This window comes from Psammomys obesus, unplaced genomic scaffold (genome assembly GCF_907164565.1).
Source record: "Psammomys obesus unplaced genomic scaffold, mPsaObe1.curated_primary_1811, whole genome shotgun sequence".
NCBI classification, from domain to species: domain Eukaryota; kingdom Metazoa; phylum Chordata; class Mammalia; order Rodentia; family Muridae; genus Psammomys; species Psammomys obesus.
Window position 1 is genome coordinate 159,893 of NW_026590654.1, and position 23,965 is coordinate 183,857.

At 42.4% G+C, this 23,965-nt stretch overlaps 1 protein-coding gene across 4 annotated transcripts in view; it reads left to right on the forward strand.

Annotated features, from left to right (window-relative positions):
* Positions 1–22,661, forward strand: part of Katna1 (katanin catalytic subunit A1) — a 35,975-nt gene extending 13,314 nt beyond the window's left edge. For all 4 annotated transcript variants that reach the window (XM_055608074.1, XM_055608075.1, XM_055608073.1 and 1 more), the window contains 9 exons: positions 1,810–1,967; positions 3,942–4,122; positions 5,133–5,254; positions 11,132–11,237; positions 12,432–12,590; positions 18,273–18,399; positions 19,717–19,851; positions 20,222–20,348; positions 22,391–22,661. In XM_055608074.1, the coding sequence (XP_055464049.1) occupies positions 1,810–1,967; positions 3,942–4,122; positions 5,133–5,254; positions 11,132–11,237; positions 12,432–12,590; positions 18,273–18,399; positions 19,717–19,851; positions 20,222–20,348; positions 22,391–22,589 (1,314 nt within the window). In that variant the 3' untranslated portion in view covers positions 22,590–22,661. The remainder of the gene's footprint in view (positions 1–1,809; positions 1,968–3,941; positions 4,123–5,132; positions 5,255–11,131; positions 11,238–12,431; positions 12,591–18,272; positions 18,400–19,716; positions 19,852–20,221; positions 20,349–22,390) is intronic.
* The last annotated feature ends 1,304 nt before the right edge of the window (positions 22,662–23,965 follow it).

Here is a 23,965-nt window from a genome sequence, read left to right on the forward strand (position 1 = left end):
AGACAGACCTGGCAGAAGGAAATGCGTGTAAAAGGGGACTTGTTAGGGTGGCGTACAGTCTGCCATTCAGCTAGTCCAACAACCGTTGTCTCTAATAGAAAGTCAACAGACATTGTAGTTTGTTCTGTCCACAAGGCTGGATAGTTCTGCTGGTCTAAAGTATATGTTGGAATTCTGAAGAAGTAGGCTTTAAAGCCAGGAAAGCGAGAATGAGGTTAAGCAGGCCAGGAACAAGAGCTTTTCTTTCTTTCCTTTGTGTAGGCTTCCATGAGAAGCTTCAGATTTGGGGTGGGTCTTCTTCCACCTTAAATGACCCCATTAACTGAAAATCCTCACAGGTGTGTCCAGTGACTTGGGTTTTTAGTTAATTCCAGATGTAGTCAAGTTGACAACCAAGAAAAGCCATCACAGTGAGCAACATCTGTTTACCGTTAACAGCGTTAAGGCTACTTCATTATTCTAATTATTGCTACCTAATAGTAGTTTTAAAGTAGGTCTTTTTCTTTTCCTCCTTCTTGTTTCTGAGGTGGGGTTTTCTCACTCCGTGGCCCTGGCTATCCTGGAGTCTGCTGTGTGGGCTGTGATAGCCTCATATTCAATCCTCCTGCCTCTGCCTGCCTACTCCTAGGGTTAATGGCAGGCACCAACAGACCCAGGCCCCACAGTTGACGTGATGAAGACATTGGTGAAACGGCAAATGACAGCAGATGTCTTCAAGAACCTTTTTCCCATAGAACTTCACAAAGCTGATATATTTGAATACCAGTTAAGGAATTTTAGACACTGAGGACCAAAAAAATTTACAGTTGGAAACCGTGGAACTCACAAATCTGGTTCAGGGGAGCAGTTAGCAGGCTCAGCTGTCGTAAGAGGGAGAATGTCCTAGAATTAGTGGTCCTTTTGAGCTGAGCTTGGGTAAAGTACTTGTTCCTGGGTACTGTCTAAATGCAGACCACATCTGCCTGCAATGCTTGGGCAGCACTAGCCTCTCTCTGGAAGGAACTTTCCTTAAATCTGATTCTCCATGTTTATGTTACCAGGAAGGAAATATACTTTAAAAATAAATAAATTGCTTTAAATGCATAGTTCAGCAGTGTTAAATGCATTCAGAGTGCTGTACCATTATTCCATAGAATGGAATTTGACCGTGCTTCTAAACATTGACTAAGCCCAGCATGGTGGTGCATGCCTGCAGCCCCAGCGCTTTGGAGGCTCAGGCAGGAGGATGGTGAATTTGAGGCCGCTGTACAATACTCATGGGACCTTGGTTAAAGATCAAAATCAGTTAATTAAATAGTAAACCATCAAAGGGCAACTTTAGTTAAAGTTTCGTTTTGCCAAAATGGAAAGTTCAATTGTTATAGTTTAGTAAGAATTGTGTGGGTAGCAATTTAGCCAGGATTTGTTTTAAAAGATTTACTTTTATTTTATGTGTTTCAGTGTTTTGCCTGTATGTGTGTTTGTGTAAAAGGTACATACACTGTCCAGTGAGGCCAGGAGAGGGCATTAGACCCCTTGGAACTGAAGTCACAGTTGTTAGTGAGCTCGCTCTGGGTACTGAGAATCAAACTCATGTCCCCAGCAGCCTCTTGTCCTCTGAGACACTTCTCCAGCCCCCATAGACAGCATTTTAAATCATTCTTTCAGAGTTAATTTTGTAATTGAAAACAGAAAATTTAAAAATCGTTGCAGTTTTGTGAAGACTTTTGATGTCTGTTGGCTATCGTCGAAGTGGAGGCTACTGACATAGGAAACAATTTAATCACGGCAGTGATTAAGGACATTTAGAGTAATTTTCTTTGAAACCAGGTTTGGAAGGAAATAAATGTGGAAGCTAAGCACGTTAAGGATATCATGAAAACACTCGAGAGCTTTAAACTGGACAGCACCCCTTTGAAAGCTGCTCAGCAGGAGCTTCCGGCCTCTGAAGGAGAAGTCTGGTCCTTGCCTGTACCAGTTGAACGAAGGTAAGTGGAGACTTAACAAAACTACTAACCCAAGAAACTCACAGCTGTAGCCGTGGCCCATTTCTGGGAGAAGCACTGGGCTGCTGGGATGGGGTTAGGAGGAAAGTTTAGAATTTAGAATTGTCTAAATGTGTATCAAGTTTAGGTGGAAATTTGCCAGAATTAGGCTTTGGTGCATGGGCTGAAAATTGCAGACTCGTTGTCTTGGGGACTGAGGGCATCTGTGAACTGAGGTCTCCACTCTCAAAACTGGAAAACTGTCTAGAACTCAGATTTTTTCTTAAGTTGAGGGAGTTAGACTGATAGGTTTTTTACCCTGCTTGGTGTTCTCTGGCATTTTTAACCCTAGCTTTCTTCTACCAAGTGATGCCAAATGAATAATCAAGCAGATACCAGATGGTGGAGGCACATACCTTTAATCCTAGCACTCAGGAGGCAGAGGCAGGTGGATCTCTGAGTTCAAGGCCAGCCTGGTCTACAGAGGGTGTTCCAGGATAGCAGGACAACACAGGACTACCCTGTCTCAATAAACAAAAAAACAAAACAAAAACAGTCAATGAAATTGCTGTTTACTAAAATTCTGTTCCCAGCTAATCATGCTTAATTCCACAGCACACTCTTTAAGTGACAGGTGTACTGTAGATGTCCATTACCTGTTTCACATAATCTCTTTTTTGTATCATGGATTTAAATATATGAATGTTTCAGGTGTCTGGAAAGAACACTATGACGTGATTCGTTTTCTCCTAACTGATTTGGGACCCTTGCACTACGATATGGCCCAGTTTAGGTATTCTGTCATTGTTTTTTTTTTTTTTTAATTTTTAATTGTATTTTGTAAAAACTGGATCTTCATATTGAGCACCTGTGGATTTCCGAGTATTGTCTAGGTTGTATGGATCATTTGTTTCTCATAATAAATCTTCCAATAAGCCATGTTTTTCTATATTGAAAACAACTAAGGTGCACTGACTTGAAGTAACATACCTTCTTCATGTTGAAGTAGACCCTGAGGCACTTGAGAATAGGTCTTTTCCATTTTGTTCTTTCTGGGTTTTCTGTGTTTTTATTTATCCTACATAGATCAGAGAGCCAATAAATATGGAGGTCTAAATTCTCCTGAAATAAAAATGAAATGAGTGGGTTATATATAGGCATAAGACATAATTCCCACCAGTATTTATTTTTATTTTCCTACTTTATTTGTAGGAGTGTTTTGTCTGCATGTGTATATGTCTATATCTGGTGCCTGCAGAAGCTAGAAGCAGGCATTGGATCCTGGAAGTGGAATCACAGAGGGTTGGGAGCCACTGTGTGGATCCTGGGAACTGAAAATCCAGATCCTCAACAAAAGCAGCAATTTTTCTTAATTGCTAAGCCATCTCTTCAATCACTTTTCCCCCCTTTTGAAACAGGGTCTCACTATGTAGCCCTGGCATGGTACTTGCTGTGTATGCCTGGCCTCTAACTCAACAGTGATCCACATTCCTCTGTCCTTCAAATGCTGGAATTAAAGGGCACATATTACGATACCCAGTTTTCATCCTAGTCTTAGAATGGGGTGATTATTAAAACTTTTAGTTAAACAACGAAAATTATGATATACTCTCAGTAAATCACAGCGACTGCATTTGTAGCTGTGGAGAGAAGAAACAGCATTTGCACTGTGTTCTGGTGGCTCTGGTAGAACAGTGTTCTCTGATAATTCCTCTCTTTCACTTCTCAGACTTTGCTTGTAGTACAGGGGTGTCCTCAGTGGAAGTGACTTTCCTTTCATTGTAAACTATGACAGTCCTGCATTCCTGTCACCGACCATAGCAGCTATGTCAGATTTAAATTTTAGATCCTGGGGTTCAGCATCCTGAAATTTGTTATCATGCAGTGTGCCGTTTTTGCCTTGACTTCGTTAGTTCTCTGTGTATGCCTGGCTCCTTCAGGATTTGATTATAATTTTAACGATCTTATATTGTTTAGACCCTCACCAGGACCTAGGAAACGCCAGTCTTCTCAGTACAGTGACCCTAAACCCCACAGTAACCGTCCAGGCGCAGTCATCAGAGCCCATCGTCCATCTGCACAGAATCTTCACAATGACAGAGGGAAAGCTGTTCGTAGTCGTGAAAAGAAAGAACAGAACAAAGGAAGAGAGGAAAAGGTAAGTGTTACAGCCTTCAAAGTGAAGGCTGGGCCTGGAGAGGTGGCTCCGGTCAAGCTGCACCTGCTGCTCTTCCTGAGTTAGAGTCTGTTACCCGCATGGGGAGCGTACAGCATCCTGTTCCTCCGACTGGGGAATCCCACACCCTCTTGTGGTCCCTGTAGGCGGTTGCACACATAAACACACACACCAACAACAAAGGAGAACAATTTGTTAAAATTTATTTTATGTATATGAATGTTTTGTCTGCGTGTACACTTGCATGCTAGAAGAGGGTGTCAGATCCCATGGGACTACAGTTACAGACAGTTGTGGTGCCATGTAGCTGCTGGGAATTGAACTCAGAGCTTCTGGAAGAGCAGCCAGTGCTCTTAGTCTGAGCCATCTCTCCAGCTTCCCTCAAAACAAAATGTTGGGGATTTTTTGTTGTTGTTTTTGTTTTGTTTATTTGTTGTTTTGTGTTTTCATTTTTCAAGACAGGGTTTCTCCACGTAGCCTTGGCTTTTCTGGATTTGTAGACCAGGCTGGCCTTGAACTCACAAAGATCCACCCTCCTCTGCCTCCCTGAGTGCTAGGATTACAGGCCTGTGCCAGCATGCCCACTAAAACAGAATGTTTTTAAGTGAGTCATTTGTTAACCTTAGAAATCAAGACTTGAACACATTTCAGGTGCTGGTTTGCCACAGCTGCAGACTCTTCACTGTATGTGTAAGATTTCCGTTCACCAGGCAGGAAGCCTTTGGGTGTCATTGGGTTTTATGGGGAGTTTCCCTTTTAAAATAAATTTGAAGCCATATGTGGTGGCACGTGCATTTAATCCTAGCACTCGGGGTGATTTTCTGAGTTTAGTCCAGCCTTGTCTACATAGTGAGTTCCAGGGCAACCAAAGAGGGACCCCCTTCCCTCCCAAAAATTTGTGTGTGTGCGTGTATACATGTTCTTGTGCCAACAAACAAAATACAAATTTTCAGTCAATTAAAAACTTTTGTTTTTTTTATCTCCTCATATAGAACAAATCACCTGCTGCAGTTACAGAACCAGAGGCAAGTAAGTTTGATAGCACTGGATATGACAAGGACTTAGTGGAAGCTTTGGAAAGAGATATAATTTCTCAGAATCCCAACGTTCGATGGTAAGTCATATCACAAGCTAACTGAGCTGATGGTTTTGGAAGCAGAAATGAAGACAAAATGGGCATGTGCTAAAGATCTGCCATTGGGGAAGAACTAGAGGATATACTGTGTAAGCAATACATACAGTGAAAACCTGATTTCCATTGAGGTTATGCCAGTATGTGCTCTTGAGGGGTTTTATTATTATTATTATTATTATTATTATTATTTGTTATTATTATTTACATTTTATCAACTCTGCATCCCAGCTTCATCCCGCTCCCCAATTCCCTCCCAATCCCATCCTCCCTCCCTCAGCTTCTCCCTGCCTCTTTCCAAGTCCACGGACTGGGGAGGACCTTCTCCCCTTTCATCTGGCCCTGTTTTATCAGGTATCTTCAGGGCTGGCTGCGAAGTCCTCTTCTGTGGCCTAGCAGAACTGTTCTTTCCTTGGGGGGTGGGGAGTCAAAGAGCCAGTCATTGAGTTCCTGTCAGAGATAGTCCCTGTTCCCCTTACTACGGGAAACCAATTGGTTATTGAGCTACCACGAGCTTCGTCCGAGTAAAGGTTCTAGGTTGTATCCATACATGATCCTTGGTTGGAGAAACAGTTTCAGAAAAAAAACCCTGTGCCCAGATATATTTGGTCCTTGTGGGGCTCCTATCCTTCCCCTGTTATACTAACTCCCCTTCTGCCGAAGGTTTGGTTATGAGTCTTAGTATCTGTTTTGAAACGCTGCTTGGTAGGGTCTTTCAGATGCCTTCTGTGGTAGATTCCTTTCATACGTCCAATGCACATCTCATTTGTCTTTCTAAGTGAGGATTGATCATCTTACCTCGTGTCTGCTTTCTTGTTTATCTCCTTTAGGTGTATAGACTTCATTATGTTTATTATATCTTGTAGGTCTATATAAGCGAATATATACCATGTTTGTCTTTCTCCTTCTGGGATATTTCATTCAGAATGATCATTTCTAGATGCCACGATTTGCCTGCAAATTTCATGATTTCCTCATTTTTGATTGCTGAGTAGTATTCCATTGTGTAAAAATACCACAATTTCTGTATCCATTCCTCCGATGATGGACATCTGGGTTGTTTCCAGGTTCTGGCTATTACAAATAAAGCTGCTACAAACGCGGTTGAGCAAATGTCCTTGTTCTGTACTTAAGCAAATTTTGGGTATATATATACCTAGCAGTGGTATAGCTGGGTCTTGAGGAAGCATTATTCCTAATTGTCTGAGTAAGCGCCAGATTGACTTCCAAAGTGGTTGTACCAGTTTACATTCCCACCAGCAATGGAGGAGGGTTCCCCTTTCTCCACAACCTCTCCAGCATGTGTTGTCACTTGAGTTTTTTATCTTGGCCATTCTGATGGGTGTGAGGTAAAATCTCAGGGTCGTTTTGATTTGCATTTCCCTAATGGCTAATGATGTTGAGCATTTCTTTAAGTGTTTCTCTGCCATTCGATATTCCTCTATTGAGAATTCTTGTTTATCTCTGTATCCCATTTTTTAATTGGATTACTTGGTTTGTTGCTTTTCTGCTTCTTTATTTCTTTATATATACTGGATATTAGCCCTCTGTCAGATAAAGGGTTGGTGAAGATTCTTTCCCAATCTGTAGGCAGTCGTTTTGTTTTGATGATGGTGTCCTTTGCTTTACAGAAGCTTTTCAGCTTCATGAGGTCCCATTTATTGATTGTTGCTCTTAGAGCCTGTGCTGTTGGTGTTCTGTTCAGGAAGTTGTCTCCTGTACCAATGAGTTCTAGGCTGTTGCCCACTTTTTTTTCTAACCAATTTAGAGTATCTGGTTTAATGTTGAGGTCTTTGATCCACTTGGACTTTAGTTTTGTGCAGGGTGATAAATGTGGATCTATTTTCATTTTCCTGCATGTAGACATCCAGTTGGACCAGCACCATTTGTTGAAGATGCTGTCTTTTTTCCATTGAATGGATTTGGCTGCTTTGTCAAAAATCAAGTATTCATAGGTGTGTGGGTTTATTTCTGGATCTTCTATTCAGTTCCATTGATCCTCCTTTCTATTTCTACGCCAATACCATGCAGTTTTTATTTTATTGCTCTGTAGTATAGCTTGAGATTGGGGATGGAGATACCTCCAGATGATCTGTTGTTATTCAGGATTGTTTTGGAGATTCTGGGTTTTTTGTTTCTCCATATGAAGCTGAGAATCTTTTTTTCAAGGTCCGTAAAGAATTGAGTTGGTATTTTGATGGGAATTGCATTGAATCTGTAGATTGCTTTTGGCAAGGATGGCCATTTTCACAATGTTAATCCTACCTATCCATGAGCACGGGAGATCTTTCCATCTTCTGATATCTTCTTCAATTTCTTTCTTCAGAGACTTGAAGTTTTTATCAAACAGGTCTTTCACTTCCTTGGTTAGTATCACTCCAAGGTACTTTATGTGGTTAGTGGCTATTGTGAAGGGTGTTGTTTCCCTTATTTCTTTCTCGGCCCTTTTGTCTTTGGTATTCAGGAGGGCTTCTGATTTTTTTTTTTTTTTTTTTTTTTAGTTGATTTTGTATCCTGTCACTTTGCTGAAGGTGTTTATTAGCTGGAGGAGTTCTCTGGTTGAGTTTTTGGGGTCGCTCATATATACTATCATATCATCTACGAATAGTGACACTTTGACCTCTTATTGTTGTTTAAGGCAGGGTTCTTTGTAGATCAGGCTGGCTTCACGTTGGCTATGTAGCCAGAATAGCATTGAATCTCAGTCCTCTTAACTGACTACTGAGATGACACACATTGCCATGAACAGCGTGTGTGGTGATAGTGAGGACTCTGCGAGAACTGAACCAACTGAGCTATATAACCCAGACTTTAGTCTGCGTAGTTTTAAGTCTGTTTGCATTTTGCGTGTACAGGTGTTTGCCTACATGCATGTCATTGTGTCATATGTGGACAGTGCTTTTGGAGGAAAGTAGGCATGGCATCCCATACAACTGTGGTTGTAAATGCCTTTGAGCTGCTCTGTTGGTGCTGGGGACCAAACCTGGCACTCTGCAACAGCAGCCAGTGCTCTTAACCACTGAGCCAGTTCTCCAGCCTCTATTTTGTTTTTGTTTATGTGTGTGATATTAAGTATTGAACACGGTGCCTCATACATGTGAGGCAAGTTCTCTGCCAATTTAATACCCCCAGCCCCTGGAGATTCTTTCAGATTAATATGTCATATACAAAGTGGGACAAAGATAACACAGATTTCATCTTTTGAGCCCTTTCTAGTGTTGAAAAGATTGCAGTTTCTGTTGTTTGTTTTGAAATTTTATGGTGTGTGTTAGGATGGGACAGAGCACTGCTGTGGCACAGGTTTGAGAGGACGACTTTGTGGATTTGGTTCTCTCCCATGTCTCTGTGGGTTCTGAGGGTCAGACCCTCAGGCTTGTACAGTAACCACTTGCACACACTGAGCCGCCCAACCAACCCGAGATGGAGGTTTTGTTTTTCAAAGATTTTTTTATTTATTATGTATACAATGTTTGTTTGCATGTATGCCTGCACACTAGAAGAGGTTATGAGATCTTATTGTAGATGACTGTGAGCCACCACATGGTTGCTGGGATTTGAACTCAGGACCTCTGGAAGAGCAGCCAGTGCTCTTAACCTCTGAGCCTACGTAGAGGTTTTTAAGGCATGCATCTTGTTTAGGTGTATAGCTTGTGGTAGATATTGCTTTGATTTGTTATTAGTTCACGATTCTCAACTTTACATCTAATAAAAGATCTATATCTTTTTAAAAATTCTATTTATTTCTTACTTTTACATCTCGCTCGCAGCCCTCTCATTTTCTCCTAGTCCCACCCTTCCACCTTCTTTCCCCTTTCCCCTTCCTCTTCTCCTCAGAAAAGGGGAGCCTCCCCCCTCCCTTACCAGCCCGCCCCAGCACATCAAGTCACTTCCGGATTAAGTGCATCCTCTTCCACGAGTCCAGACAAGGCAGCCCAGCAAGGAGAGTGATCCCCAAGTGCGATCCATTGCCTAGTGGAATCCGTGTCAGAGGCAGCCCCTGCTCCACTTGTTAGGGGACCCTCATGAAGACCAAGCTGCCCCTCAGCTACATATGTGTAGGGGTCCTAGATCCAGACTCTTTGGTTACTCTTTGGTTGATGCTTAAGCCTCCATGGGCCTAGGTTAGTTGACTCTGTTGGTCTTCTTGTGGAGTTCTTGTCTCCTCCAGGTCCCTCTATCCTTCCCTCTACTCCTCTACAAGACTCTCCAAGCTCCACCTAATATTTGGCTGTAAGTTTCAGCATCTATTTTGATCTGCTGCTGTTGCCTCTCGCAAGCATAGCAGAGCATCATTAATAGTGTCGGGTTGGCTCTCGCCCATGGGGTGGGTCTCAGATTGGTGGGTCTCAGTCATTGGTTGGTCGTTCCCTCAATCCTTGCTCTATCTTTATTCCTGCACGTCTTATAGGCAGGGTAAATTTAGGGGATCTGTAGAAGCTCATGCTTCCACAAGTTATATAATTACATTCCGTTACATACTTTCTATTAAAATATAGATGGTTAATGAGTGTTTTTATAATATTGAAATACTTTTAGTAATTGGTATTTATAAAAATAAAATCTGTTTTCATAATAAAGTTGCTACATACACTAGCCAGAAGTCCTGGTAGGTAGTCTAGTGGCTGGGGAGAACTTCATAATGATGTTGATGATTCTTTTCACTTTGGCATCTGCCTCTTACTGGAGTTAGAAGCATAGCAGCTGTCTTTGCTGCATGCCCTGTTTAGTATTTTTAATGACCATTCTTCTAAGCCTTTATGAAATATGAGTTGCCTGGGGCTGGAGTGAGTTACTGACTATTCTTGCAGAGGTTCAAATTCCAGCACCCACACGGCAGCTCACAACTGTCTGTAACTCCAAGATCTGACACCCTCCTACAGACATACATGCAGGCAAAACACCAAAGCACATATTTAAAAAAAAGATAAAATGCCATCTGTGATAATGCAACCTGAAAATCAGAAGTCTAAAAATGCACCGGGATCCACATTTTTTTGCTTTTCAAGACAAGGTTTCTCTGTATAGAATTCATGTAAACCAGGCTGGCCTGGAACTCAATAGGTCCACCTGCCTCTGCCTCTTGAGTGCTGGGATTAAAGCTATGTGCTACCACCACTTGGTTATTGGACACATTTCCTTTTTTCTTTTTTTTTTCCCCAAGACAGTTTTCTCTATATTTCCCTGGCTGTCCTGGAACTTGCTCTGTAGACTAGACTGCCTTCAGACTCAAAGATCCATCTGTCTCTGCCTCCTGAGTGCTGGGTTAAGGGTGCGCACCACTCTCGCCATGGGATACATTTTCAAATGTAGAGTTAATCTACTTTTCTCTGGGGGAAGAACTTCCTCCTACATGCTGGCTTGTGGCATTCTTTTCTCCAACCTAGGGCCCTGAGTCACAGTTTTTTTCTGCAAAGCCATTATCCTTAGAAAGTTTGGAGAGTTTTAGATGAAATTAACAGCTTTAACTGGTGAAGTATATGCAAATATTCCCAAACCGGAATCATTTATGACTCCAAGCTTTTTAGTTAAGGAGGTACTGAAACCGTGATTTAGGTCATATCACAACACAGATTTTACACTAACCTGGCAACATAGAGAAGGAGAGCTTTGTTCTCCTAAGTTAAAATGAAAATCGTTACTGCCAGCAGCTAAAGACAAGTGTTATCCTTTGTATATACTGATTGGTGTGGTAGGACCAGTCATATATATATATATATATATATTCTCCAGTGCTCAAGGAAGGATTGAGCATTTTTGTCTGTGGCATAGAGACCTGTGCTGGTGATGGTTTTCAGGTTGATGATGTAGAATTGGGTATATAATCTAAGGGGTTGGCTAATAAAGTATCTTTTCTTTCAGGGATGATATTGCTGATTTAGTGGAAGCTAAAAAGTTGCTTAAGGAAGCAGTGGTGTTACCAATGTGGATGCCAGAATTCTTTAAGGGCATTAGGAGACCATGGAAAGTAAGTTTGTATGTATAGGTATCATCAAAGTAAGTGGCAATGCTGCTGTGGAGAACTATTATGTACTTGTAGTGGAGAAAGTGGAATGAGGAAAATTTTAAACTAGGTGTACTAGTTTAAGCCTATAATCCTAGCACTCAGGAAGCTGAAGCAGGAGGATCACCTTGGGTTTGAGGTAAGCCTGGACTATATAGTGAGTTCAAGACAGATTAGATTAGAGTAAGGCCTGATCTCAAAAAAAATATTTAAAGAAAAAAAAAAGGGGGGAGGGAGGAAGAAAAAAAATGTAAAGAAAAATCTGATGTTGTATTACTTGAATTTTGTTTTGATCAAAAGCTAATGCAAGGTTCCCAGAGTAAAAGCACAACGTTCAGTTCAGCATCACTCTTCCCACACATAGCACACTTAGAACCTTCTTCTGTTTGCACGTATGACCCAGTGGGCTCATGCATTTCATGTGTCATTTCACGTAACTTGTAGTAGTTTTGGAATTGTTTTTGATAAATTCAGCCATATTTTTGCATCATAGTGGGTATTTTTGAAAAGTCTGGGATGATATGAAAAGGAGCTATTTAAAACAATCTGGGTTAAGAGTAAACATTTATCTGCTTTTTTAAAATATTGATTATTAACAGTTAATCTTTTGGTAATGATTAATAAATTAATAATTACCTGTTTTCTTTTTCTTGAGTTCCAAACTTTTAATGTTATTAACTTTCTTTTGTGTAATAGAAAAAGTATTTGTGCCAGTAGAGATGGCATATACTTTTAATCCCAGCACTTGGGAGGAGTGAGTTTGAGGTGGAGCTCTGTGAGTTTGAGGCCAGCCTGGTCTCCATAGTGAGTTCTAGGACAGCCAGGGATAAATTAGTGAGACACTATATAAATGAATAAATATTGTTAGGAAATATTCATTTTTCTCTTTGCTCTTTGTCACAGTGTTACATATAAATTTAGTGAAATTTGGTACTTGGTATAATTAGTTAGAACAAGGGTAAGCTTGTACCTGACAAGGTGGTGGCCACAGATAGTCCCACTCCTTCAGAGAATGGAGGAAGGGTGGTCATTAGAGCCCAAGAGCGCAAGTCCTGGTTTGTTTTTATCATCCTAAAAGCAAAACAAAACAAAAAGTCAAAAGGGAAGGAAATAGCAATGACAGATGAAGTCTTCTCTTACACTGTTGTATCCCTACAGGGAGTGTTGATGGTTGGCCCTCCTGGCACTGGAAAAACCCTGCTTGCTAAAGCAGTTGCTACAGAGTGCAAGACAACGTTCTTCAATATCTCTTCATCAACCCTGACTTCCAAATACAGAGGAGAGTCGGAGAAGCTTGTTCGGCTCCTGTTTGAAATGGTAATGTTTGGAGCTGCTCCAACAGAGACTCTTGACTCCGCTTTCTCCGTTACACGGACGGTGGCACTGCCTAGGCTTGACTCTGTGCCTTTGACACATCCTTTATAGTCATGTGACCTGGGTTTCTGCTTGTCTTTTTTCCTCCAGAGGTGGAGCCACATCTGCTATTTTCTGAGTGTGTGTACACTATGGGTTTAGCATTCCTAAGTGCTATGAGTTTAATTATGGCTAGTTGGTTTGTTTTAAGTTTTAGTGTGTGTGTGTGTACATGCATATATATGAGATGGAGCAGGGGACATATGCGTACCACCAAAACTGAAGTGGACATCAAAGGACAGTTATGTGGGGTGGGTCTCTGCTTCCACCTTATGTGAATTCCCCTTGTCCAACAAGTGATTTTTATCTGCTTGAACAATCTTGCCAGCTCCATAATTATGTTTGGTAAACAGCACACTGTTTGTGACATCGTAATGCCGTGTTTTAACAGGCCAAAGATGAGACTCTTCAGAAGTTATGGAACTTAGATCACTTCCAGTCTGTCAGCTATGCTAAGGACCTTGAGTTTAAGATTGATTTTATTTTAATTGTGTGCGTGTGTGTGTGTGTGTGTGTGTGTGTGTGTATGTGTGTATGTATGAGGCTATATGAGTGCAGGTGCCTGTGGAGACCTGAAGAGGCTGCTGAATCTCCTGTAGCCGGGGTTACAGGTGTTTGTGAGCTGCCTGTGGTGGGTGCAGGGAACTAAACTCCAGTTGCCCAAAAGAGCAGTAACAACTCTTAACCACTGAGCCATCTCTTCAGCCCCTACCTTGAGTTTAATGACCCAGTGTTTGAATTCTTTTCTTTGGTTGTTATTTTGAGTTTCTCTCTCTCTCTCTCTCTTTTTCCTACATTTCATTCTTTTTGCAGAATATTTTTAAGGTTGTTTAATATACAATTTTTGTATTAATGATTTATTTAATTTTTATTTTATGTGCATTAGTGTGAAGGTGTTAGATCCCTTGGAATTGGGGATATTCATTGGTATTACAGACAGTTGTGACCTGCCATGTGGGTGCTAGGAATTGAACCCAGGTCTTTTGGAAGACTAGACAATGCTCTTAACCACTGAGCCATCTCTCCAGCCCCTAAGATACAATTTTTTATTTTGCATTTTGGAAGTCATTTATTATAAAGATAATTCTCTTGTCTGATGACAAACAGCCACAATGATCATTCTGGATTTCCACATTGGATAAATTCCTTATTTCTTGAGATACAGGCTGTCTTCTGTATTTCTAATGTAATTTTTTAAAATTATTATTTCTGAAGTGTCTGGTGGTCTTTGATGCATCAGCAAATCTAGGCATATACTTAACTTTAGAATGCTGGAAAGCCAGGCTTGGTGATGCACACCTTTGATCCCAGCAATTGAAAGGCAGAGGCAGATGGATCTCTATGAGTTTGCGGCCAAGCTGGTCTACATAGTGAGTTCCAGGACAGTGGCATATATATGTGTGTGTATACATACATACATACATACATACATACACACACACAAGAAAAAATAAATACATCCAAATAAACAAGTAGCTACATATTAAATTAAGGAGATTACAGACGAGTGAGAGGATAGCCCTGCTGATCTCAGAGCTTCTGAGGCACCAAGGTTAGGACTGACCCATCTGTCAGGGAATGGAGCATGTGATGACCCCGATGGGTGCCATCTTGCTGTCCATCATGACCTTTGAACAGTAACTTGAGTTTCTTTTTCTTAATGTTATCTCACAAATGTTAGTGCCAATAGGAAAAATATAATTCTACAGGTGCTAGTAGTGTTCGTATTAAACTTGGCTGCCTTTTAAGGACTTCGTTAAACTTCACTGATTCCTTTGGTCTTGTCTCTAAGAACTAGTGCAATTGATGATATGTTAGGACAGCATTACACTATTACATGGTGACAAAGACATTTCTCTCTCTCTTTCCCACCCCCATCTCTCTCATGTGTATATGATATTTAGTGCTGACCACTTAGGATTGGATAACCTGTTGGGAGTTGGGAGTTTGTGTCTGAAAAAAACCTGACTCTCCTCTGTCTGTAGCCATTAGTTGCCTGTAGCCCTTTATTTTAGGGTGATGTTTGGGGGAGTTCCACTGATGACATTGGCATGTTAACTGGTGTTGCTGTGCAGGTTTTATTTAGGCAGCCATGTTGTTATCATTTTGTGGGTGTGTAAGGCTTTCCTTTCATGTCTGGAAGACACTGTCTCACAGCACACCCCCTGGTCCTCTGGCTCTTACGGACTTTCTGTCTCCTCTTATGTGGTATCCTTGAGCTTTAGGTGTAGAGTTGTTGTTAGATGTATCAACTAGATTGGACTATTGATTCCTTTTCTCCCTTGGCAGCTTGTCTTGCACCCTCAGATACTGAGAGCCAGGCCGGGAGAGGAGGAAGACATGCATACTTAATCATAGTGGAAAAAGTCTTAGGTGATCATGTGATACCATCCCAGATCTTATACTTTCTAAGCTCAAAAAACCGTTAATTATTAATTTATTATTAATTAATAATGAAGCAAGCTACATTATCATTTCAAGTTATCGATTTTCTGGGAAGCTTCTTCCTGTTTTGGTTTATATTTACTTCCTTTTGGACTTTGACACTCATAAACCAGGAGGCATTTTTCCTTGCTTGCTTGCTTATTTATTTATTTACTTGTTTATTTGTGGTTTTTTTGAGGCAGAGTTTCTCTGTAGAGTTTTGGGATTCGCTCTATAGAACTAGGCTGGCCGAGAATTCAGAGATTTCCTGCCTCTGCCTCCTGGGTGATGGGGTCAAAGGTGTGGGGTCAAAGGTGTGCACTGCCACTACCCAGCTCAGGAGGAGGCAGGTTTTAGCGGGGTCTTAATGGCTTATTAATAGTCTGTAGCACAATAGCAATCTAGTGGAGAATCTCTGGTAACTCTGAAAAGAATTATTTTCTCTGTACTTGAGAGAAGGGGAAGTGTATTGCCTACATCTCAAAATTAAAAGAACTAAGCTTAAAATGTCTGGGTTCCAATTCCTTATTGGTCACTTTCCTAGCTGTTACTGCCAGTAGATTCCTCCCTTTCTGAGCCTCCGTTTCTTTATTTAGAAGACACTAATATAGAGTCTACAGGCTTGGGATATGGCTTAATTGAGAAAATGCAATGCAGTGTCAGGACCTGAGATCAATCCCTACCATTCACATAAGAAATACTGTTTATAGTAGTATGTACTTGTAATCCCAGATCAGGGCAGGCAAAGACAGGCAGATCCTGGGGCGCTGTGCTGGCAAGCCAGCCTAATGGCATTGTTGAGCCCCAGGCCGGTGAGAGACATTATCTCAGAATTGGAGGTGGACAGCACCTAAGATGAGACCCCCAAGACTGACCTGTGGCCTCCACGTGCGTGTCACCCTTAGCGCCTGTGCACACACAAGCTGACAGGCACAAAGAACACGTGCAGTTTACCTCTGCGACAACAGCAAGTAAACAGCAAGTACTTGTTCCATACAAGTACTGACTTGTTGGGGCTTGATGCTGCCTGTTACTGTTTTAAGTCCTACTCCCGCCCCTCCAGTCAGGGTCTCTGTGTAGCCCTGGCTGTCCTGGAACTTGCTCTGTAGACCAGGCTGGTCTCAAACTCAGAAATCCATCTGCTTCTGCCTCCCACGTGCTGAGATTAAAGGCTTGAATCACCATTGCCTGGCTATTGACTGTGATTGCAACTGTAGAGTTTTATATTGAGGTAAACGGATGTCTTCTGTGGGAAGAGGCTTCCTCCTAGGAGCTGGCTTGCGTCATTCTTTTCTCCAAACCAAGGACCTTGAGCACACTCTCCACTTACAGCCCTGTTTTTCATACTGAGGTTTACAAAGGTATATCAAAAAGCATTTCTTTCCTGGCTTTCCTGGAGCTGCTCGGTAAAAACCTTAACCAGTGTTAAATAAATCCCTTTGCAACTCTAAGAGGATGCTATGACAAATGAACATTGATTGACTCAAGGGCCAGAGCCTATAGTCTGGCATTCTTGTCCTTGTAATCTACAGTTAGGGCCCATGTTCAGCTTTTCCTCAGACCTAACCCTCTGCCTCTTTTGTAACTTGAGATGACACTTTTATTTTGCATTTAGAAACAGGGTCTTGGCTATATAGTCAGTCCTAGCTATCTGAAAATTCACAGCAATCCTCCTGCCTCATCTGCTTGAATGCTAAGATTATAGGCATCTGCCACTATGGCAGGTAGATAATTTTTTTAACATGTTTTCATTTCTCCAGAATCTCTCAAAGTGGGTGTGTTATAGTGCGTGAGGCCTCTGTTCTAGCTAATTGGTTGAGTTTCTTGAGACGGAGCCTCATGCGTCACAGGGCGGCTTCAAACTCTGCCGATGTTTGAGGGTGACACTGAACCTCTGGTCCTTCAGTTGAGGCCTCTGTTTTATGGTATATTCTGTGAGGTTATACAGTATATTTTTATCATATTTTTTCCTGTCCCTCAACTACAGGCGTTCCCCCACCGCGTCCAGCCAGGCGATGGTGGTCCACAATTGTAGTCCCAGTACTCAGGAGGCAGTGGCAGGTGGATCTCTGTGAGTTCAAGGCCAGCCTGGTCCACAAATTGACTCCAGGACAGACAAGAAAACCCTGTCTCAAAAAAAACAAAAAGGGAGTCATCTAACATGATTTTCTTTTCTTAGACTCTATAAAGGAATTGAAATGGTTTCAACCAAGCTAGAGAACTTGAAAATACCTAACAATACCTCTAAATGTACTACCAAGTTCACATCATTAATAAGGTATACGATAACCCTGTCTTTATGACACATACACGCAGGCACAGTTTTTGAGAGAGAGCCAATTTAATTATATAACAGAGAGGAGATGGTGTCTGTTTTTATCTGAAGCTGTTTCAGAGCTGTGTTTGGTGGTGCGCATCTGAAGTCCAGCAGTATGAATGAGCTCAAGGTCACCTGCAGCTACGTAGCACATTGAGGACACCTGGGATTCATTAGTGTCTTTATCCAAATAAAAAAAAAAGATGGACCATGTTCAGTGGTGCTTGCCACCAAGCTTGTCAGCCGGAATTTGACCCCTGGAGCCCACACGGTGGGAAGAGGATGAACACCTACAAGTTGTGCTTTCACAAATGCTCAGTGCTCTGCTATATCACATATATGCATGCACACAAATAAATACAATTTTATGAAAATCCTTAAGATAGGATGCCATGCTCTTTTTTTCTTCCACTAGGCTAGAGGAAAAGGTACAGTGTGGCAGCCTCTTCAGCTGCTTTCTGGTTTCTTTAAAAGATTTGTTTCTCTGTGTTTCCTGTGTGTGGGTGAGTGCCTTGTGTGTGTCTGCACCATGTGTGTGCGGAATCACAAAGGCCAGAAGAGGGTGTCAGTCCCCTGGAACTGGAGTTATAAAAGGCTGAAAGTTGCCCATTTGGGGGCTCAGAACTGAGCTCAGATTCTCTACAGGAGTTGCAAGTACTCTTGACTACAGAGCCATTTTTCCAGCCCCAGTTTCTAATCTATAAATTGCTTATTTCTCTGACACTGGGCCGTAAACATACTGGGCAAGCACTGTATTACTTGGTTGTATCCTCAACCTCAGGTTATTTTTAAGTAAGAAAAATCAGAACCCAAAAACCGAAGTTTTGCTTGGTTTCTTCCTTTAGGCTCGATTTTACTCTCCAGCTACCATATTTATTGATGAGATAGATTCCATCTGCAGCCGCCGAGGCACTTCTGAAGAGCATGAAGCAAGCCGAAGGGTGAAAGCTGAGCTGCTGGTTCAAATGGATGGTATATACATGTCTGTGCATAGATTAGCTTGGGGTGGGAGCGGGCTGTGTAAGCTTTTCCAGGCAGTCAGCTCTGTTTGTAGTGCGAGCTCAGTACGCTCAGTATGTGCTCAACACTCCAGGTGAACGAGAGGGGCAGGCACTTAGGACATAGAGATCAGCAGCGGAAATGGATATACATGTCAGAAATAATGGCACCCACACACCAGCCTGTGGTATAGTATTGATCCCTTATTTTTAGCCACAGAACTCAAGTAGAAATAAAATGCAAACAAATTGACCTTAGTGTTATATATACACATACACTTAAATACTTTTTTTGCTTTTCGAGACAGGGCTTCTCTGTATAGCCTTGGCTATCTTGGACTCTCTTTATAGACCAGGCTGGCCTCAAACTTCACAGAGATCCGCCTGCCTCTGCCTCCCTGAGTGTGTGTCTTCCTTCCTTCCTTTCTTCCTTCCTTTCTTTCCTTTCTTTCTCTTTCTTCCCTCCCTCTGTCCCTTCTTTCCCTCCCCTCCCTCCTTTCTCTCTTTTTATTTATATATAATGGTCTGTCTGTATGTATTCCTGCTGGCCAGAAGAGGGCACCAGATCTCATTATAGATGGTTATGAGCCACCATGTAGTTACTGGGAATTGAACTCAGGACCTCTGGAAGAGGAGCCAGTGCTCTTAACCTCTGAGCCGTCTCTCCAGCTCTACAATACTTTTTAAAATGTCTTCATACTTTGTGTGTATTTTGTTTTCATTTATGTTTGTGCATCTTATGCATATCTGGTGCCAGAGAGGGTCAGAAGAGGGTGTCATGCCCCCTGAAACTGAAGTTAGAGTTGTGGGCTGCCAGTGGTGCTGGGAATTGAACTCGGGTCTTCTGGAAGAACAGCCACTGCACTTAACCCACTGTGGTATTTACCCAGCTTGATGGTTTGTTTTTGTTTGCTTCTTTGAGGCAGGTTCTCTGCATGGTGTTGGTAGTCCTGAGACTAGGTACACTGTGGTGGCCTCAGACTCACAGAGATCTGCCCACCACTTCCTCCCAAGTGCTGAGATGTAAGGCATGTATCACCATGTCCAGAGATTGAAAGAAAAAATAATTTGGCACGTAATTGAGTTGGCTAGTGTTATCATTAAATCCTTTATGAGTCATATTTTTGTGCACTGCAGAACTTCATTTTCCTTGGGCAACATACGCACGTGAGTCTCAGGGAGCCCGGGGACTACATGCCCTGCATCACGGTGCACAGTTTGTAGTCTGTGAAGAACTGAGCTTTAGTTCATGAATCCCACTCAGTAACTCTCTTTCTTCTTGCCCTTTCAGGTGTTGGAGGCGCTTCAGAAAATGATGACCCTTCCAAAATGGTTATGGTTCTGGCAGCTACTAATTTTCCCTGGGATATAGATGAGGCTCTCCGCCGGCGTCTCGAGAAGAGAATCTATATTCCTTTACCATCAGGTGTTTCATTATGACTCTCTTATGGGGGCTGCAGTCAGCAGGTGGTTTTTACAGTTTAATTTGATGCTACTCTTCCTTGAAGGGGCAAATGCATATTCTTTCCTTGTGTGGCTGTTGAGCTACATCTAGAACATGGGAGCCTTGATAACTTGATAACAATTCTTACTACTGTGTGGGCTTGTGATGGACATGGTCACTTATGCCTGTAAATGCGGCACTCTTTGGCTGAGGGAGGAGGATGGTGAATTCAAGGTCAGCCTGAGCTATATTATGAGATCATCTTCAAAACTCTATCAGAAAGTAGGCTTGAGCAAAATAAGCAAAACTGTTTCCATTGAAGGCTTACAGTTTCAAATGTTTCTCCCATTAGCAAAAGGCAGGGAAGAACTGTTAAGAATAAGTCTACGAGAGCTGGAATTGGCTGATGATGTTGATCTTACAAGCATAGCAGAAAACATGGAAGGCTACTCAGGTGCGGATATTACCAACGTGTGCAGGTGTGTGTTTTTCTCATTTTTGTAAGCATAAATTTGAATTGTGATTATATTAGGGCAAATGACCTACATGTGCCAGGGGATATAACTCATGTGTAGAGCATTTGCCCAATATGTGCAAGCCCAGAGTTTGATCCCAAGCTATAAAAAAATTGAAGAGCCCCACCATACACTGTGGTTACAAGTTGGTTTTAAGCTAGTGTTAACAGGCTTTGGCAAGATATTTGCATCTGATGTTCCACAGTTCATTTGAAAGCTACAAGTTTGTAGCTGAGCGCAGTGGTGCACACCAGTAATCCCACCACTTGGGGAGGCAGAGGCAGGCATATCTCTGTGAATTCGAGGCCAGCCTGGTCTACAAAATTGAGCTCAGGACAGCCAGGGCGACAGAGAGAAACCCTGTCTCAGAAAACTGGAAAAAAAAAAAAAAAAAAAAGGCTACAAGTTCAAGAAACATTGTTTCCCTACAATGTTAGATGGGAAACCACTAAAGTGTATTTAATGCACTCATGGGATACAGTTATACAGTCTTTTAATCACTGTGTCCACTGTTACTGGAATAAGACTTTGTCCAGTTGGTTCAGCAAGGCATGATCCTAATCTGAGTCTGAGGGTCTTCACCACACTAGCTTGCTTCCTCATCCGTCTGTCTGTCTGTCTTTGCTTCTCTTTTTCTTTTCTTTCTCTTTCTTTCTCCCTCTTTCTCTCTTTCTTTCTTTCCTTTCTTTTCTTCTTTCTGAGACGGTTTCTCTGTAGCCTTGGCTGTCCTGGACTTACTTTGTAGACCAGGCTGGCCTCAAACTCAAAAGAGATCTACCTGCCTCAGTGCTCTATCTCCCTCAGTGCTGGGATTACAGGCATGTGCCAATGCTCCCGGCTTTTTTATATATATATTTTATTTTTACTTTATGTACATTGGTGTTCTGCCTGCATGTGTGTTGTGTGAGGGTGTCAGATGCCCTAGAAGTGGAGTTACAGACAATCCTGAACTGCCATGTTATTGGGAATTGAACTGGGGTCCTTTGGAAGAACAGCCAAGTGCTCTTAACCGCTAGCTATCTCTCCAGTCCTTGCTTCCTCATTTCTAAGTAGGCATATCATTTAGAACTTGAGGGTCAGAGATAATGTATGCAAATAAAGTTACTGTTCTTCGGCATACGTGGTGACTGCAGTTAAGGATGAATTTGGTTAAAGAATGGGGCATGTGGCTCAGATGGTAGAATGCTTGTTTCCCGTGCGCGAAGCGATTGCTGGATTTGGTCCTCAGCCACAGGATATGGTGGTGGACTACAGTCCTAACACTCGGGACGTGGAGACAGGAGAGTCAGAAGTACAAGGTCATCCGTGTCTGCACTGCCAGTTTGAGGCCAGTCTGGGCTACATAAAACTCTCTCTTAAAGAGTGTAGCCGGGGTTGTCTTGGAACTCACTGTGTAGACCAGGTTGGCCTCTACCTCAGATACCTGCCTGCTCTGCCTCGGCCTCCCAGGTGTGTGCTACCATTGCCCAGCTTATAAGACATTCTTGATGTGAAATTCCCAAAAGAGGAAAAGGGAAACCCTGCCTGGCCCCATTTTCTTTATGTGGAGAATTTTTAAATGTTTGAGTGCTCTGTGTGCATGCACACCTGCAGCCAGAAGAGGATATTAGATCACTTATAGATGGTTGTGAGCCACCATGTAGGTGCTGGAATTGAACTCAGGACCTCTAGAAGAGCAGCCAGTGCTCTTAACTGCTGAGCCATCTCTCCAGCCCTATTACACACTTCTTTATTGTACCTTTTTACTTTATCTTGGACTATACTCAGCATTTATTTCTTGAATTGACTACTGTCTGATTTCATTATGGAAGATGCACTACTAAAAAGCAACTAAGAGTAGGCTGTGTTTTCCAGTGTAAGGTTTAATGCAATATTATGTATGCATATAATATATATACGATTTTAGAGAATTTAACCTGTTGTTGTTGTTGTTCTTGTTTGCTTAGTTTTTTTTTTTTTCAACCGAAGTAACACTTTGTGCTTTTTGAAAAAATCTTAAAACCTAGGGATGCATCCTTGATGGCCATGAGACGACGTATTGAAGGCCTAACCCCAGAAGAAATACGAAATCTTTCGAGAGAAGAAATGCATATGCCTACCACTATGGAGGATTTTGAAATGGCTTTAAAGAAAGTGTCTAAGTCCGTGTCGGCTGCCGACATTGAAAGATACGAGAAGTGGATAGTTGAGTTTGGATCATGCTAAGTTCTCACATGTAAACTGGCGGGAATCTGCCGTAAGTCTTTACAAAATGATTAAATATACTATTTCACTGCATTGAGTGCTATATTTTTTTAAACTTTCGTAATGGTGTGATTTTAAACTTTCTCGTTCTGAATAAAGTCAGTATTTTTAAACTGCATATTGTTTTAATTTAGCACGGATTGGTTTCTGCTGAGTCTTTCCTGCAGCTTGTTATTACCTGTGTTCTGTGGTCGTAACTGAAAACGAGTACACACGTGCAGCTGATTAAAGCACAGCCAGACCTGTGCGTCTTCCTCCTCATCTGCTCTCATTTCAGCTTCTCTCCCCTTTCTGTCAGGGTAAGAATAGACTCTCGGCTGCAGAGATGGCCCCCATAGCTAAGAGGCAAAGGGCTCTTGCAAAAGCCTGGGCTCAGTTCCCCGCACCCATGTGGAGTCGCTTCCCGGGCGGGACGCCTGCACGCACGTGCGCGCGCACGTACACCCACGTCAAAAAACTGTTTATAACTCCACTTCAGTGTTCACTTAAAGGGGGTGTGTGTGTGTGAAAATACAGTATGCTCTGAGTAACTTTGTCTTTTTTTTTTTTTTTTTGAGAGAAAGTCTCATGTTCCTGCCTGGCACGGAACTCACTATATAGAACACGCTGGGCTTAAACCCGGAGAGCCACCTGCTTCTGCCTTCCATGCACTCGCTTTAGGGTTTGTGCCGTGACTCCTGGCTTCAAGAACGTTATCCTGCCTTTGAAGAGGGCTGTAGAGTGCAGGTAGTACTCCTGTACCTGTGCGGTATCTCACCTTAGGCAGACGCGCTACTTTAGTCACAGTCATAAGCACAAAGCTTAGACAAGTAATGGGACAGTTAAAAGCCAGTAAGTAGTGGAGGTTAAGTGTCACCGGGCAGGGGTGCTTCGTGCTGTCTGCTGGGCCAGCGTAAGGGGAGTTAGGGATCCTGCAAGCAGGCTTGAAGAGACAGACCAGCCGGGCATGTGGCATGTGCTTGTAATCCTAGCTTTGGAAGTGGACTGGGCAGGTCCCCGGGACTTTCTGGCTAGCAAGTCTAGCCCACTCTGTAAGTCTAGGTGCCTTGAGGAACACCACCAAGGGCTGATGTCCCCTCCGCCACACACACAAACACACATGAACACATGCAAAGGTAATGGTATAAAACTTTGGGTACCGTTGCCACTGAGAGAAAAGTAACTTATTTATTTGGGGTTGGACATACAGCTTTGTGGTTAGGAGCACTTGAGTCTGGGTTTGGTTCTCAGCAACCAAGCTAGGAAGCTCCTGCTGCTGGGGTCCCACGTCCTCTTTGGGCCCTTGTGGGCACCGAGCATATCCACACTGTGGGGAGGAGGCATTTACCCTCGTAAAA